This window comes from Ochotona curzoniae, unplaced genomic scaffold (genome assembly GCF_017591425.1).
Source record: "Ochotona curzoniae isolate NIBS_2020 unplaced genomic scaffold, NIBS_Ocur_1.0 scaffold_1037, whole genome shotgun sequence".
NCBI classification, from domain to species: domain Eukaryota; kingdom Metazoa; phylum Chordata; class Mammalia; order Lagomorpha; family Ochotonidae; genus Ochotona; species Ochotona curzoniae.
In genome coordinates, this window is record NW_024467083.1 from 32,194,407 (window position 1) to 32,207,342 (window position 12,936).

Here is a 12,936-nt window from a genome sequence, read left to right on the forward strand (position 1 = left end):
GTCGTGGCAGAGCTGGCTGAGCCTGATAGGCCGGTTTCCATCTCCACAGAGCCGGTGGCCTTGAGATGGAGCTCAGGGACGGGCAAAACAGTGCCTCACTCTGTCTCTGTGTGAGCAGGGTCCAGTAGGTAGCAGTGCTGGAGACAGGTAGGCCCCTCCAACAAGACCCAGGCTGCCAGACTTGAGGGACAAAGAGGGGCTAGGTTTGGCCCTCACACCTGCTCCTCTGACAGATGGCACTGTGTCCAGGTCTACGGTGGGCTGCCTGGTCTTGTGGTAGGTATCCATGTAAGCTTGGGTGCCTTCCTCATTTGCATCCCTGTCTTTCCCTGGGCGAATAAGAGCCATGTATGTGCTACTGTCAATGCTAGGGAGCATAGGATCTGTGACATGGGACCAGAGAGCAGCAAGCAGCCTTCTGTATCTGTTACACAGCAATTTCATCAACCAGGACACAGAGGGCAAGCAGGCTTTCAGGGCTACCTGGTACTTTCAGAGGAAGGTGTCTGCCCTCTATGCTGGGTTGGACACTGGGGCAGAGGAGGCCCTGCCGTTTGTGGTGCTGGGCCCACCTATCCTGGCAGTCTTCTCTGCAGGCCAGCTGGGGGTCCCAGTGGAAGGCTGGTGTGCTACAAGCCCCGGGACAGGGCCCTAACCACCTCCTTCACTCTTAGGAGACTGGCACGATGCCCAAAGCCTGGCACCTTTTCAGTCAATTCCCTCCCAGCTCACCAATCTAGAGTTACCAAAGAAATCTGCCTCACTTCCCTTCACCTTGGGGTTGGGGAGAAACCAGCGGTTCTTCAGCCCCTCTTCAGCGGCAGGCAGGTACAGGGGGCGAGGCTATGCTTTCTCTGTTCCTTGCCCCATTTCAGGAAATGGAAACAAATTCTGCACCCTTCCCCCAGTACCAAATAACTTCAAACTAAACCAGTCAGCTGGGAGTTGCCCCCGGCCTGGCTGCTCCTGTCTGAGATCCCCATCATTTCTGCCTCTTGATGTAAACATGAACATACCCAGAGACACAACCTAAAAATGTCCCCCTGGGAGTTGGGGGGCAGGAGGGTAGAGCAAGAGGCTCTGTTCTTACTTCTACCTTGCAGCTGCCAGCATGCCTCCATTCTGAAACCCAAGTACATCTCCACACGGCCAAGCTGAGATGCCCGCCTGGAGCTGAGTCCTCTGACCTCCTTCTCCCCAAGGCATCAGTCATGACAGCTCTGAACAACCAGCAGCCAGCTGCCCCTCCCCACACTCCATGCACCTGTCTCTCTTTGGAGTGTGTCATTTCCCATTCAATTTCTGTTTGCAGATGAGTTCCAAGTTGGGTTTTGGTGGCAGAGGACCCTGCCAGGGACCCCCATCAATTTCTCACTCCTCCCCATTTAGCCAGTGTCACCCAAGACCCCCACCATGACTAAAACACAAGGCTCAGCAAAGGTTAGAAACCATTCCTTTCTTTATTAAACATAGCTTGCAAGTGATAAATATTACAAAGTTTTTTTTCTTTTAATCCTTTCTCCAAAAATTAGCTTATTATTTGAATCTGTCACTGCTAATGTGCTCAGCAGCATCTGAAACAGATGGGAGTGTATTTGCCTTTTTGAAAACCAGTTTCTATTGGTCTTAGTTTTTTCATTTTATTTCCCAAACACAATGCAGAAAATTAGAATGAGTTTAAAAAAAAATAAAGGAAACTTAAAAAAGAGAGTTGTGCAAAAGGGTCTTGTTCCCCTCCCACCCACCCTATACGGGGAAGGCCAGTCCCACCCCACCCCCTGCTCCCCCGCTCCCCAACCCCAATCTCTCCTTCCACCGTGGCCAAGGCTCCACCCAGAGGCCTGTCTCCACCCTGGGCTCTGCAGAGTGGGTGCGCAGCCCTGTCTGTAGGCACACTGGGCTCCCGAGGGAGACACATGGTGATCTGGCTGCTGGCAGGAGTTCAACTGAGCTCTAAGGTGAGAGGGTAAGATGTGGGCTCTAGCAGCAGCTCTTCCTTTTGGTCACAAGATGACAGGAAAGTCCCACTTGGTACAGCTCACAAGGGGAATATCTAACTAGATCAGCATTGGGACACTGAATGGCCAGCCAGCTGCAGGGCTCTGTGGTTGGCTGTGAGGTGGGACTTGGGATCTAGTCTGTTTTCAGATGACTAGAAACTTAAGGTGAACATGAATATATCACGAGTCTGATGTCTCAGCGGCCACTCTGCTGCTCCTCCCAAAGCAGAAAGGGGCAGCCAGCTCTCCCAGGGTCTCACCACACTGCCACCACATACCTGCCACTTCAGCGTCCTACTTGGTTTTTTAGTGCAACACTTTCTTCACCTCAAGTTTTTTTTTGTTTTGTTTTGTTTTGGTGAGTAGAAAGGAAGCCTAGAATTTAAAATCTGTAGTTGGATGATTTAACTCTCATTTCTAAGATATTGAGGCCCAGAAAATTAACTACTAAAAAGACAACACAGCAGATCAGCAGGAAAGCCCAGATCTCGACTGTGCCCCACGCCACCCTCTGCATGAGCAAAGGGTACTCTCCACTGGCAAGCACAGGAACCCGGCCTCACCTCAGATTCCGGGCCTAGAACTGCAGGTACACAGGGCTCTCACCTGGTGAGGCCCTGAGGATGTCTTAAGATTCTCTCGACTGTCCCCTGACGTGCCACCCTCCACAGGCCCAGGGGACCAGGCTCTTTCTCCTCAGGGGGTGGGGAGGGTTGGGGTGGGGTGAATCCCTTGCATAAGAAAGCTTGACACTGGATTTTGTTATATAGGTATATTGTATATATGCTGATGCAATCAGAGGGAAAAAAACAGTGCAAATACAATTACAATTCATAATACTTGGTTTCGATGCCCCCGGGGAACTGCCCCATTCCTCGGCTACCTCCCAACCCCCAGCCTTCCCCACAGTATCAACCTAACGCTGGGGAGGTAGGGCGGGTGGGCAGGTTGGGATAGGGAGTGGGCTCTGCCAAGGCAGTGCTGGTGACCCGGAGGGACTACTCCAGGGTGGGGAGGCAAGGCACAAATTAGGGGTGGGTGGTGGGGGAGGTGGCATCTCTAAGGAGGGATGGGGTTGGAGCAGCTGCCAGTCTCAGCGTGCTGGGCCCGGCCCACTCCCCTACCCACCCTCCACAGCCGTGCCTCCCTACCCCCTCCCCTTCCCCAGAAACCCTTTTGCACGGATCATACACAAACGGGCACATTACAAAATGACATAACACAGTTTCACAATATCCATGGCTAGGGCTTTTTTTTCTCTTTTTCAGTTTTTTTTTTTTCTACACAATGTACAATTCCTTTTAAATGGATCAAGAAATAGCTTATATACACGAATGAGTCCTTGTTATAACATCTCGGCAGCAAATATCATAAGCTAATGAAGGTCTTGATGGAAGGGAATGGAGCCTAGGATTGGGGTGGGGTGGGGTGTGTGGAGAGAAGGGTTATGCCTTCTGGAGGATTGGGGAGAAAAGGGAATGGTTAGGGAAAAGGAACAAAAAGTAAAATATCAAGAAGCATCTTTACAAAGCAGTTCTATAGCTAATTCCTTTTAAAGGGGAAAGGAAAGGTAACCAAAGCAGGAAAACATTTATCTCTGTGTCTTAAAAAAAATTGTCTACCATACATATATCCAAAAATGTAGGAAAATACTTATTCCAGGGATGAAGGGAATCCAGATGCTGTGGTCAAATGACAAAATAAAAATGACAAATATGGACCTCTGCCTCCCAGCCTTACCCAAGCCACACAGCAATCTGCCCGGTACCAGGTTTCTAGGGAGCAAGACACCGTCAGTGCCCGGGGCTGGAGGGAGCCAGGCCGAGTCCCTGGGATCCACACTCTGCCAACACTCTGAGCTTCATGTGGAGCTCAAGGTAAGCAATGACTCTGACCAGAGGATCTGTTCTCCTGTCCTAAAGGCATGAGGCTTAGTGTCCACAGGGCCCAAGGCCCAGGGACGGATACCAATGAGACTTGGAGGGAGACAGGGTAATCAGTGATGAAGAAGTAGAGAATTGAGGAAGACGGACGGACAAGGACATGGAGGGAGGAGAGGAGGTGGAAGGCTAATACTTGACCATGATTAAGACCTCACCCCCATCACTATCCCCTGGGAAGGGCATGAAAACTGGGAGAAGAAAGGAGAAGAAATCAAACCTCAGTAACTGAGTAAAGGGTCACAGAGCTATACTAGTCAACAAGCAGCTTTTGTGTAACTGACCCTGAGGGGATTCAAACCAGGGAAGAGTCCACCCTCTGCCCTATTATGGCCTCAGCACCCAAGCAGGTGCCTGGCATCGGGCTTTCCTTCCCCTTCTCTCCCCATCTCCACACACCGTTCTTCCAAACCTCATTGCAAAGTGGCCTGGCTCCCAGGGCGGGGACTCAGCTCAGGGCAGGGACAGCCGCAGCCAGACGGTATTGCACATTCTCTGTTCCTTACTTTTAATCTCAACTGACAAACTTGGGTACCTTGTACCACTGAGCACCTCTGAGCTGGGGAGAGGGAGATGTAACAGAAATGGCACTTCATCATGGGGGAGGCTAGACAGACATGCCCAAAGGCAAGATGACTTGTAAGAAAACATTAAAAAAAAAAAAAAAAAAAAAAAAACACATACACACGCACACAAAAACCCCACACGCTTCCAATTTTGTGGAAGAGAGAAAAGCAAAACCAAACGCTTTTATCCAGTGCTTTCAAAGCACAGAGGGCAAAGAAAAGATGTAAGAATATATCTTTATATATATATATATAATTTTAAAATAATCCCAGACCCAGTTCCATTAACCCCCCTCCCTCTCCCATCACGTACAGTCAGGGGTACCACATTCCCCAGAAAAATACTTGAAAACGACCCGATCACTACCTGCTCCTAGTGCTTCGCTTCCAGATCACTTCATCACGTGGGGAGCGCAGACACTAGCTGCATCTCTGCTCCTTAATTAAGTGCTCCATGAATTTGGGGGAAGGGAAGAAAGAAAAAAGCCAGGAAGGCCCGTAGGGCCAGTATAATCACCCACAGTGGCACTGGGGTGCAGAGAGCAGAGGCCAAAGTGGGAAACTGAACCCGATTTCAGCTCCTTCTCCCACCCCACCCCAAATTTTATGGGGAAGATGTGCAGTTTGGGTGTGTGTTAATTTTAAAAGTGCCTTCTTACTTTAAAAAAATTCTTTAATTTTTAAAAATAAAAATGAGGGAACTTTCTCAGGTGGCTTTAAAGGGCAAAATATTAAAATTCTCCACAGCCCTCTCTGCTAAGAGTATCCCCCAGCAGCCTCTGGCAGCTCCGGAGTGGGAGGGTCTGATGGCGTGCACCCTGAGGAGAGCAGAAGCCCATCCTCTGAGGGCTCTCCCTCACCTCAGACACCGCCCCATCCCCACCAACCTCTCCCATAGTGTGGGCAAGTGGGATGTTAATCTCCCCAATCACCAGAATAGCAACATTGCACAATTCAATTCATTCTCTAAATTAGTAGCGCTTAAAAAAAAATTAAAATAAAATGAAGCAAAATCAACAGAATCCTGGGGGGGGGGGGACGGATACACGACTACTACAGCAGAGATCCAGAGTTGGTTTGGACATGAGCAGTGGGTTCTGCAGTCAGGGCGGTTCTCTCACCTCCTCAGGTGCCTTCATTCTCACCTCCTGGCACTTGGAAAGTGAAGGGAGAGGCAAATCTAAGACTCAGAACTGCTGAGAAAAATCTCTTTTTCATCTATGCTCTCCCTCTGTCACCTGACTCATACCCATTCCAACTTCTAGGACACCCAGCAAAATCAACCCAGGAACAGCCATTCCTCTATATTATAGATAGAACTGTGGTTATAGGGGGAAGATCAGGATTTTTAAAAAGGGGTGGGGTGGGGAAGAATTTTACAAAGAAAATAAGATGCAATAATTTTGGGCTAGTTGGCCTGGAGTAACTTCTGTGTCCCAGTGGGATCAAGGAGACCACCCTTTTCAGACCCCTTGGGGTGCAGAAGGCCAGGACAAGGTCTTGCTTCTCCTCGGCTCATCACTACACTCAGCGCTATACCTCCTTCTCCCCATCCTCCATCGGTAAATTCCAAGGTGGTGGAGTTTTAAAGCTTCTCCTTCCAGGCTCTTGCCCCTCATTCCTAGAGCCCAACTTCAATACTAAACACTGCCTCCCAAACAGTCCAGCCCCAACAAACCCACAGCTGGCCCTTCCTGTCTGATGCCACCTCTGCCCCCATCTCTGGTTAAGTGCATTCAAAACTTCTGCTTCTACCACTCCCACTAATGACCTGCTTGGCAGCTGGGGACCTTGCTGCACTTTGCAGTGTTCCCATCATTCTCACTGAATGTTATCTGTGTTCACCAAAAGATAAAAAGATTGAAAACAAAACAAAACAAAAAACAAAACCAAAGACAGGCACGCAGAAAGAAAAGAAAAAGATTGAGGGAAGAGGGCTTAACCGTTCACTGAACAAAGGGAAGACACACAACATCATTAAAAAATGATAATAATTATAGCATAAAATAAACTTCAGAACCACATGTCAGAGGGCTTGGATTCTCCCCAGGACCTCATTCTGACCTCTAGCAGAGGCAAAGATCCACCTCACTGTTAAAGAAAACCAGAGTGAGAAGACAGAGTGGCAGAACAGATCGCAGCAGTGTGAAGTGAAGGGGAGTTGGCGGGCAGGGCGTGTGTTGCTGATTTCTATTTTTTGTCTTCTGTTTTCTGTTTTGCTTTCCGTGTATGGTAGGCACCAGTACAGGCACTGCATGCGACGGAAGTTGGGGGCATGGGGAGGAAAGGGGCAAAGGATTCAAGGCTGGGGCAGGGCAAGTGGAACAGGCGTTATTTCTGTCCACTGATGGACTGCGATATAGACCGGGGAGGGATCATGTCTAAAAGGTATTCACGCTGCCGGTCTGCCAAACTGGGGGCTTTATGTCCTCCGATGCCAGTGTTCAAATATGCTATGTTGACACCTAGATCCAGGAGACAAAAGCGGAGGGCACGTGTTAAAAGAGGAGATGACATTCCTTTCTGCACTGTCCTGAGACTACAGAACTGGAGATGGAAGAAACATTGTAAGTTGCTTGCACCTGTCCAGATTCAATATGCTTGATTTTGGCAACTATTTTTCCCTACTCCCAAATTTAGGTAAAAATCTTCCTGAAAATTTAATCCTATCAGAAATTATGCACATAATTCTGGTGGCACATGACACGGTGGTGAGAGGAAGATCATTAAGACAAGGAGACAGGATTGCTGAAGCCGCGTTCACTTTGGGCAGGGATTGTGAAGCACTGCTAGATTTTTATCAAACAGAACACCTGACTCTGCAGGCCTTGCCAAAAGAAACTAACAACCACCTGTCCATTAGATGTTCCATTTCAGGAGACCTGTGCTGTTTTCACCACCAAAATCCTACTGCACTATAGCTAGCATGTAGTGGAAATTTAGCAAACATGCTAACAAGAGTGGGGAGTTCACCCTAAAGAAAAAACAGAAAGCAAAGGATGGAATAATTTACCTAAAGGGGGTGCTAAAGAACTGTTGTGTATTAACCAGCTCATCCCCCAACAAAGTTCTCAGATCAATTTTGCTTACCTGGCATACCAAGGAGGCCACCTGGCACAGACAATTGGGGTGCCTGTGCAAAATTCGAAAGCATGGAGCGAGCAGATGTGGGGATGCCACGCTGGAGGCTGCTCTGGGGCTGTGGAGCCTGCAACAGTGAGATGAATGATATCACTTTGCCAAGATGGAATGTTAAAATAGGAGGATAGATGGACCATAAAGTGCTTTCCACAGAAGACAGGCTGAACTGGGATAAATGGAGGACAAATAATTGACAGAAACCAGGATTAAGCAAAAAAAAAAAAAGTCCCTCACCTGTCGAAGTGTATGATGTCTCATGATAGTCTCTTGTTTACTGACGCTGGACACAGCTGGAGCCGTAGTGGGGGAGAGGGCTGCCTGCTGCTGTAATCGCTGTTCAATTTCCTGTTGGGAGTCATCTCATCAGCTTGGAAGGACAGTACCCAATTTTTCTGACCAGAAACCTCAGAAGTTTTCTTATCTCTGATGTTGCCAGGTAGCCTGAGCGACATCCAAAAGTCTAAAGATTCTGGTGGGGGTAGTTACCTTGAGATTACAATTTAAGTGGCCACTAGGATTCCATTTTGTCCTAAGGAAAAGCTGGCTCTAGTAACTTGGCTGGAGGAAGCTATGTGGGGACTACAAGGTCACTGATGCATTGTTGGGGTTTCACTTTTGACTTCTCCCTACCTATTTTCTAGAAGATCAATGATGCGATTCAACAAGAGTCTAATGGGTGACAGAGTGGAACTGTCAATATCCTAACAGGTAACACATTTTCCACTCTTTAAGATATTCTGCAACTACCACAGATGTTTAAGATACATCCTTCAACAGGCAACTTTATAACAATCCTCTTCTCCTTTGTCAGATATGGACTGTAGAGAATTACTTCTCTCAGATTTCTAGTACAAATATATGTTCCTCCCACCAAAATAAATTGGTTTGAAGAAAACATGAGGCTTAGAATAGATGGATTTCTTTGGTGCAATGGAAAAGCTAGCAGTCTTACGACTTCTGTTCTTTTTCCTAAACCTTATGTTACTATGTTTCTACTAATCAGAAACAAGTGGAAGGTAGAAGTAGGAAACATAGAATAGTAGGAAAAGGGATAAGGCTGCCAGGTCCCAAAGCCTGTGTGGGTAACATGGAAAACTCTCCCAAACTGTAAGAAACAGCCAAACCCACACAACTGAGTGCTGAGGAGAAGTCAGCATTCTCACCTGTTCCTGCTGGAGGGCTTTCACGAAAGCATTTTTCAGTCGGTTGGTGTGTTCAGCTTTTAGGGCCTTCTTCTGGTTTGAGGTCATACACTGCTCACATAGAATCTTACCATTCTTTTCTTGCTTCCAGTGAGGGGTGAAATCTGTGCGGCACTGGGCACATACAAAAGGTTCAACCCGCAGAAGTGAGGCACAGCTCTTGCCTAAACGCCAACAAAAGAGAACACAGTGAATTCACACGCTTTATATTTCTTCTGTTTCCCCGCACTGCCCATCAAATAATACTTTTCTAGCAGGTTGTTCTGCTGAATCTAAAAAGTTCAGACAATAGCATCTTCCTTTACAACTGAGAAAGTTAAGCCTAAGAAACAAAACAGCTACTAAATGACAAGAGCTGGGAGAAGACAACACTGTGCCAATTCAAAGTCATGAAACTCAAGCAACTGGTTCACTTAACATCTTACTTCAGACTATCCTTACCTCTGATTTATACATTTACAATTTTACTATCAGTCTCAGTCACTCTGTGACCTATTTACAGCTAATAAAATAATACAGAGTCTTCTAGGGACTCTCCTTGCCTGTAAGAAGTTCTCATTAAGTGCATATATTTGAAAACTTAGTGACTTCTTTAAGTTCAGACTGTATGATGTTAACACTCTGCAGTGTGGCTCAGTGATGTTTAGTGGTTTTTTTTTAAGAGTTATTTTTATTGGAAAGGCAGATCAGATTTTTAGAGAGAGAAGGGGAGAAACGAGAAAGATTCTTCATCAATGGTTCACTCTTCAAATGGCTGCAATGGCCAGAGCTGAACCGATCCAAATCCAGGCACTTCTTCTGGGTATCCCACGTGGATGCAAGGCCCACAGCTTTAGGCTATACTGCTTTCCCAGGCCACTCACAGCCAGCTGGTGAGAAGTGGAACAGCAACCTACATACTTATAGAATCTTGGGCACTTGCAAGGCGAAGACAGAGTGACTGAGCCACTGCACTGGGCTCTATTTAATGGCTTTTTTATTTCTATACTTAGCTATCAATGTCAGTATTTGTATTTTGTTAACTGTCAATGTTCAAAGCACAGGGGCTAAATATAATAATTTAACATAATTCCAAAAGCTGGTATTAAAAGTAAGTTCTAATCATCAAATTATTCATGCGTTACATTAGTCACTATTTAAAAGAAATATTATATACTGCTAGAAATATGAAAGGTACACAAAATAATAAAACTTAACACACATTCACACACAATTTACTTATTTTGGTAGACAGAATGACACACAGAGAATCTTCCACCTGCTAGTTCATTTCCTAAATGACTGCTAAGACTGGGGACAGGCCAGCTCACATAGCTTGGGCCCCAGAATTTTCCCGAGATCTTCTACATCAGCTGCCAGGGTCCAAGCACTTGGACCATCCTCCATTATTTTCTCAGGTGTATTAGCAGGTACCTGGATTAGACCAGAGCAGTGACTGCTCTGAGGGCTGATGCCAGCAACGTAAGTGGTGACTTAACCCATCGCACCTTAATAAACACTGGCCGCAACATTAAAAAACTTAGCCCAAGATACACATATACATATGCACAAAAAATTGTTCTGATATGTTGCTCCCAAATCTATACAGAAAGAGATGGACGGTAGTCTGGCAATAGTAATGAGAAATTATTTAATACTGCACCTTCTACTTAAATGAGATGAAAAGAAATATCTTACCTTGGCTATCAATGACACTCTGTACGACTTCTTCCAAGCCTACCATGTAGATGAACTCACTATTGGCTGCGCTAGGCAGGAAGTGAAGCAGGGGAGCAGGAGGTTTTGGGGGTGGGATCTCCAGGAGGGTCTTTTCCAGCTGTTTGCGAAGAGCCAGTTTGGCTGCAGCCTGTGAGTTGGCAGCATCAGTCATGGCGCTGGGGCTAGGAAGTGGTGAGGACACTCTGTTCACGGCCCCTGGCTGAATATGGGAAGCAAGGTTCATGTAGATGGCAGAGGATGTTGTGCGCTGACAGGGAACAGAAGAACTTGACTGCTAAAATAGATTGAGGACAGTTAGCAGTGATGGCTGACATATGGAGACAGAATCAAAACATGCATTCTTGGAAGAGGACTATTTAATCCTAATGTGAACGACTTAGCTTCCTGAGGATAGGAGGTGACCAACTTACTCACTGCTAAAGAACTCAAGCAAACAATAAGAAAATAATGGTGGCTATGAGCTAAAACTGTTAAATAAACATTAGTGATGTTTTCTTTCACGTATCCTTATGATACTTTTCTAGATCCTTCCCTTTATTCCCAAAATATCTTATTTCTCTGCTACTCTGCTGTCTGTCTGCCCTCTTTACTAATCCACAAATCCCTCAAAGCTTTCACTTTTGGGAATGTTCTCCATTCACACTTATCCTAGAACTTCTGTGCATACAAAATTTTTAAAAATTAGGGGCATTTCAACAACAAAAGAGTTCTCTCTTACTGGTTGGTAATTGATGGCAGGATTCATGTTGGGTGTTGTGGTGCGTACAAGGCCAGGCTTAGGTGGGCCCCGCTGACCCTGTAGCTGCGCTGGGTTTGGTGCAATAACACGCTGAGACATCAACATGTGTGGGAGGGTGGTATTGGTCGCTGAACGGATGACACTGTGACCCTAAAGGAAGAAGAGAAAAAAGCAGTTACAGGTGATACTAAAGCCTCACAAAATGCAAATGGAGAAAAACACTGCCTCAAATACATAGCTGAGCAAAAACACTAGGACACAGCCAGCTCTGGCAACTTTATCTCATCATCTCCAGGATAAACAGACCACTACTGTCTACCCTGATTTGTGAGTAGAAAATTACTGGCTTCCACCCACCCCTAAAAACACCTAATTCCTCTCAAGAGAAGCTAGAAACCTTTGCTACAGAAGAAACATGAGAAAGGAAAAAATGATCATCACCCTTCTACCACAGGCTAGATCATACCCTAAAGGTTTAACAGAACGTGTGGTAGTAACACCCTATCATGGCCAGACTGTTTTTATAATCACCACAAAAGCTATAAGACAGAAAAGACAGGACCCTTCAATACTAGGTTCTCACTACGAGTCACATTACCTGTAATGTTCTCAAATTTTGAGGTTCAACCCCTTGGGCCCCGGGCCGGGAGGGAAGCTTGGATAAGCCCTGCTGTCCCACATGGGCAGGAGATGGCTGAACAATAGATGCTGCATTCTGTACAACTGGAGTCTGAGAAGGAAGACAAAATGAGACTGTGGGAAAGGCCAATAGAGGTGGTAGCCTGGTAGGTTTCTAGACTTTAAAATTCCTTGCCAATGTGAAGCTCCTATTCTTGTGGAAGAAAAACTGAGAAACAGGGAATTTAGGATTTTCATGATTAAAGTATAAGAAAAGAAATCACTATTCTTTGAGACTAATAGAGAAACAGGTAAGAGTAAGCCTCGCTGGGCAGCCCTCTCTCGCTCCAGTGTCTTCTTCCAGGGCACATTACCTTTTGTACTACATTCTCCTTCTGCAGCTGACTCTGTCTCAGCTTCTTTAACAGCACGAGTCTGGCTTCTTCCAATCGCAGCTCATCCCTCAGCTGCTTGATGAGCTGCTGCCGTTCCTCGATGCCTTTCCCCTAAGGACACATGACGAGCGTCAGTGATGGCCACAGTCCCAGAGACCCTTCCAAAGGGCTGATCTCTTTGTTAGGCTTGAACCCTTCATCTTCCATCAAAAGAAGGGATGACAGGATTATCTGTATTTCTGGGGGAGTGACACAGAATCTGAACATTCAGTGGGTGCTACATGACCAAAGAGATACTGTTCTCTTTTAACTTAACTCTCATAAAAATTCCAAATCCATTTTCCCTAAGCTAAACATACAAATTTTTCTAGCTTAAGATTCTGGATAAAATGCAGAAGGTATCCTTCCAGCAAAGTTTATCTTATGTGACTTGAATTACGAACTTTTTATTTTCCAGAGATAAATTATATTGTCACACTTGCTTTTATATGCTTTTTAACCTATCTTCTCTTAAAAAAAATTTGTTTTATTGGAAAGGCAGATATACTGAAAGAAGGAGAGACAGAGAGGAAGATCTCCTGTCCGATGATTCACTCCCCAAGTGACCACAACGGCC

The 12,936-nt window shown here is 46.1% G+C and overlaps 1 protein-coding gene across 1 annotated transcript in view; it reads right to left on the reverse strand.

Annotated features, from left to right (window-relative positions):
• Positions 1 to 1,875: 1,875 nt before the first annotated feature.
• GATAD2B (GATA zinc finger domain containing 2B) overlaps positions 1,876 to 12,936 on the reverse strand; it is an 83,049-nt gene continuing 71,988 nt past the window's right edge. Inside the window, exons 4-11 of the mRNA XM_040999124.1 lie at positions 12,300 to 12,431; positions 11,906 to 12,037; positions 11,287 to 11,457; positions 10,527 to 10,842; positions 8,811 to 9,013; positions 7,882 to 7,992; positions 7,597 to 7,714; positions 1,876 to 6,971 (exon numbers count right to left, since the gene is read on the reverse strand). Coding sequence (XP_040855058.1) covers positions 6,838 to 6,971; positions 7,597 to 7,714; positions 7,882 to 7,992; positions 8,811 to 9,013; positions 10,527 to 10,842; positions 11,287 to 11,457; positions 11,906 to 12,037; positions 12,300 to 12,431 — 1,317 coding nt within the window. The 3' untranslated portion in view covers positions 1,876 to 6,837. The remainder of the gene's footprint in view (positions 6,972 to 7,596; positions 7,715 to 7,881; positions 7,993 to 8,810; positions 9,014 to 10,526; positions 10,843 to 11,286; positions 11,458 to 11,905; positions 12,038 to 12,299; positions 12,432 to 12,936) is intronic.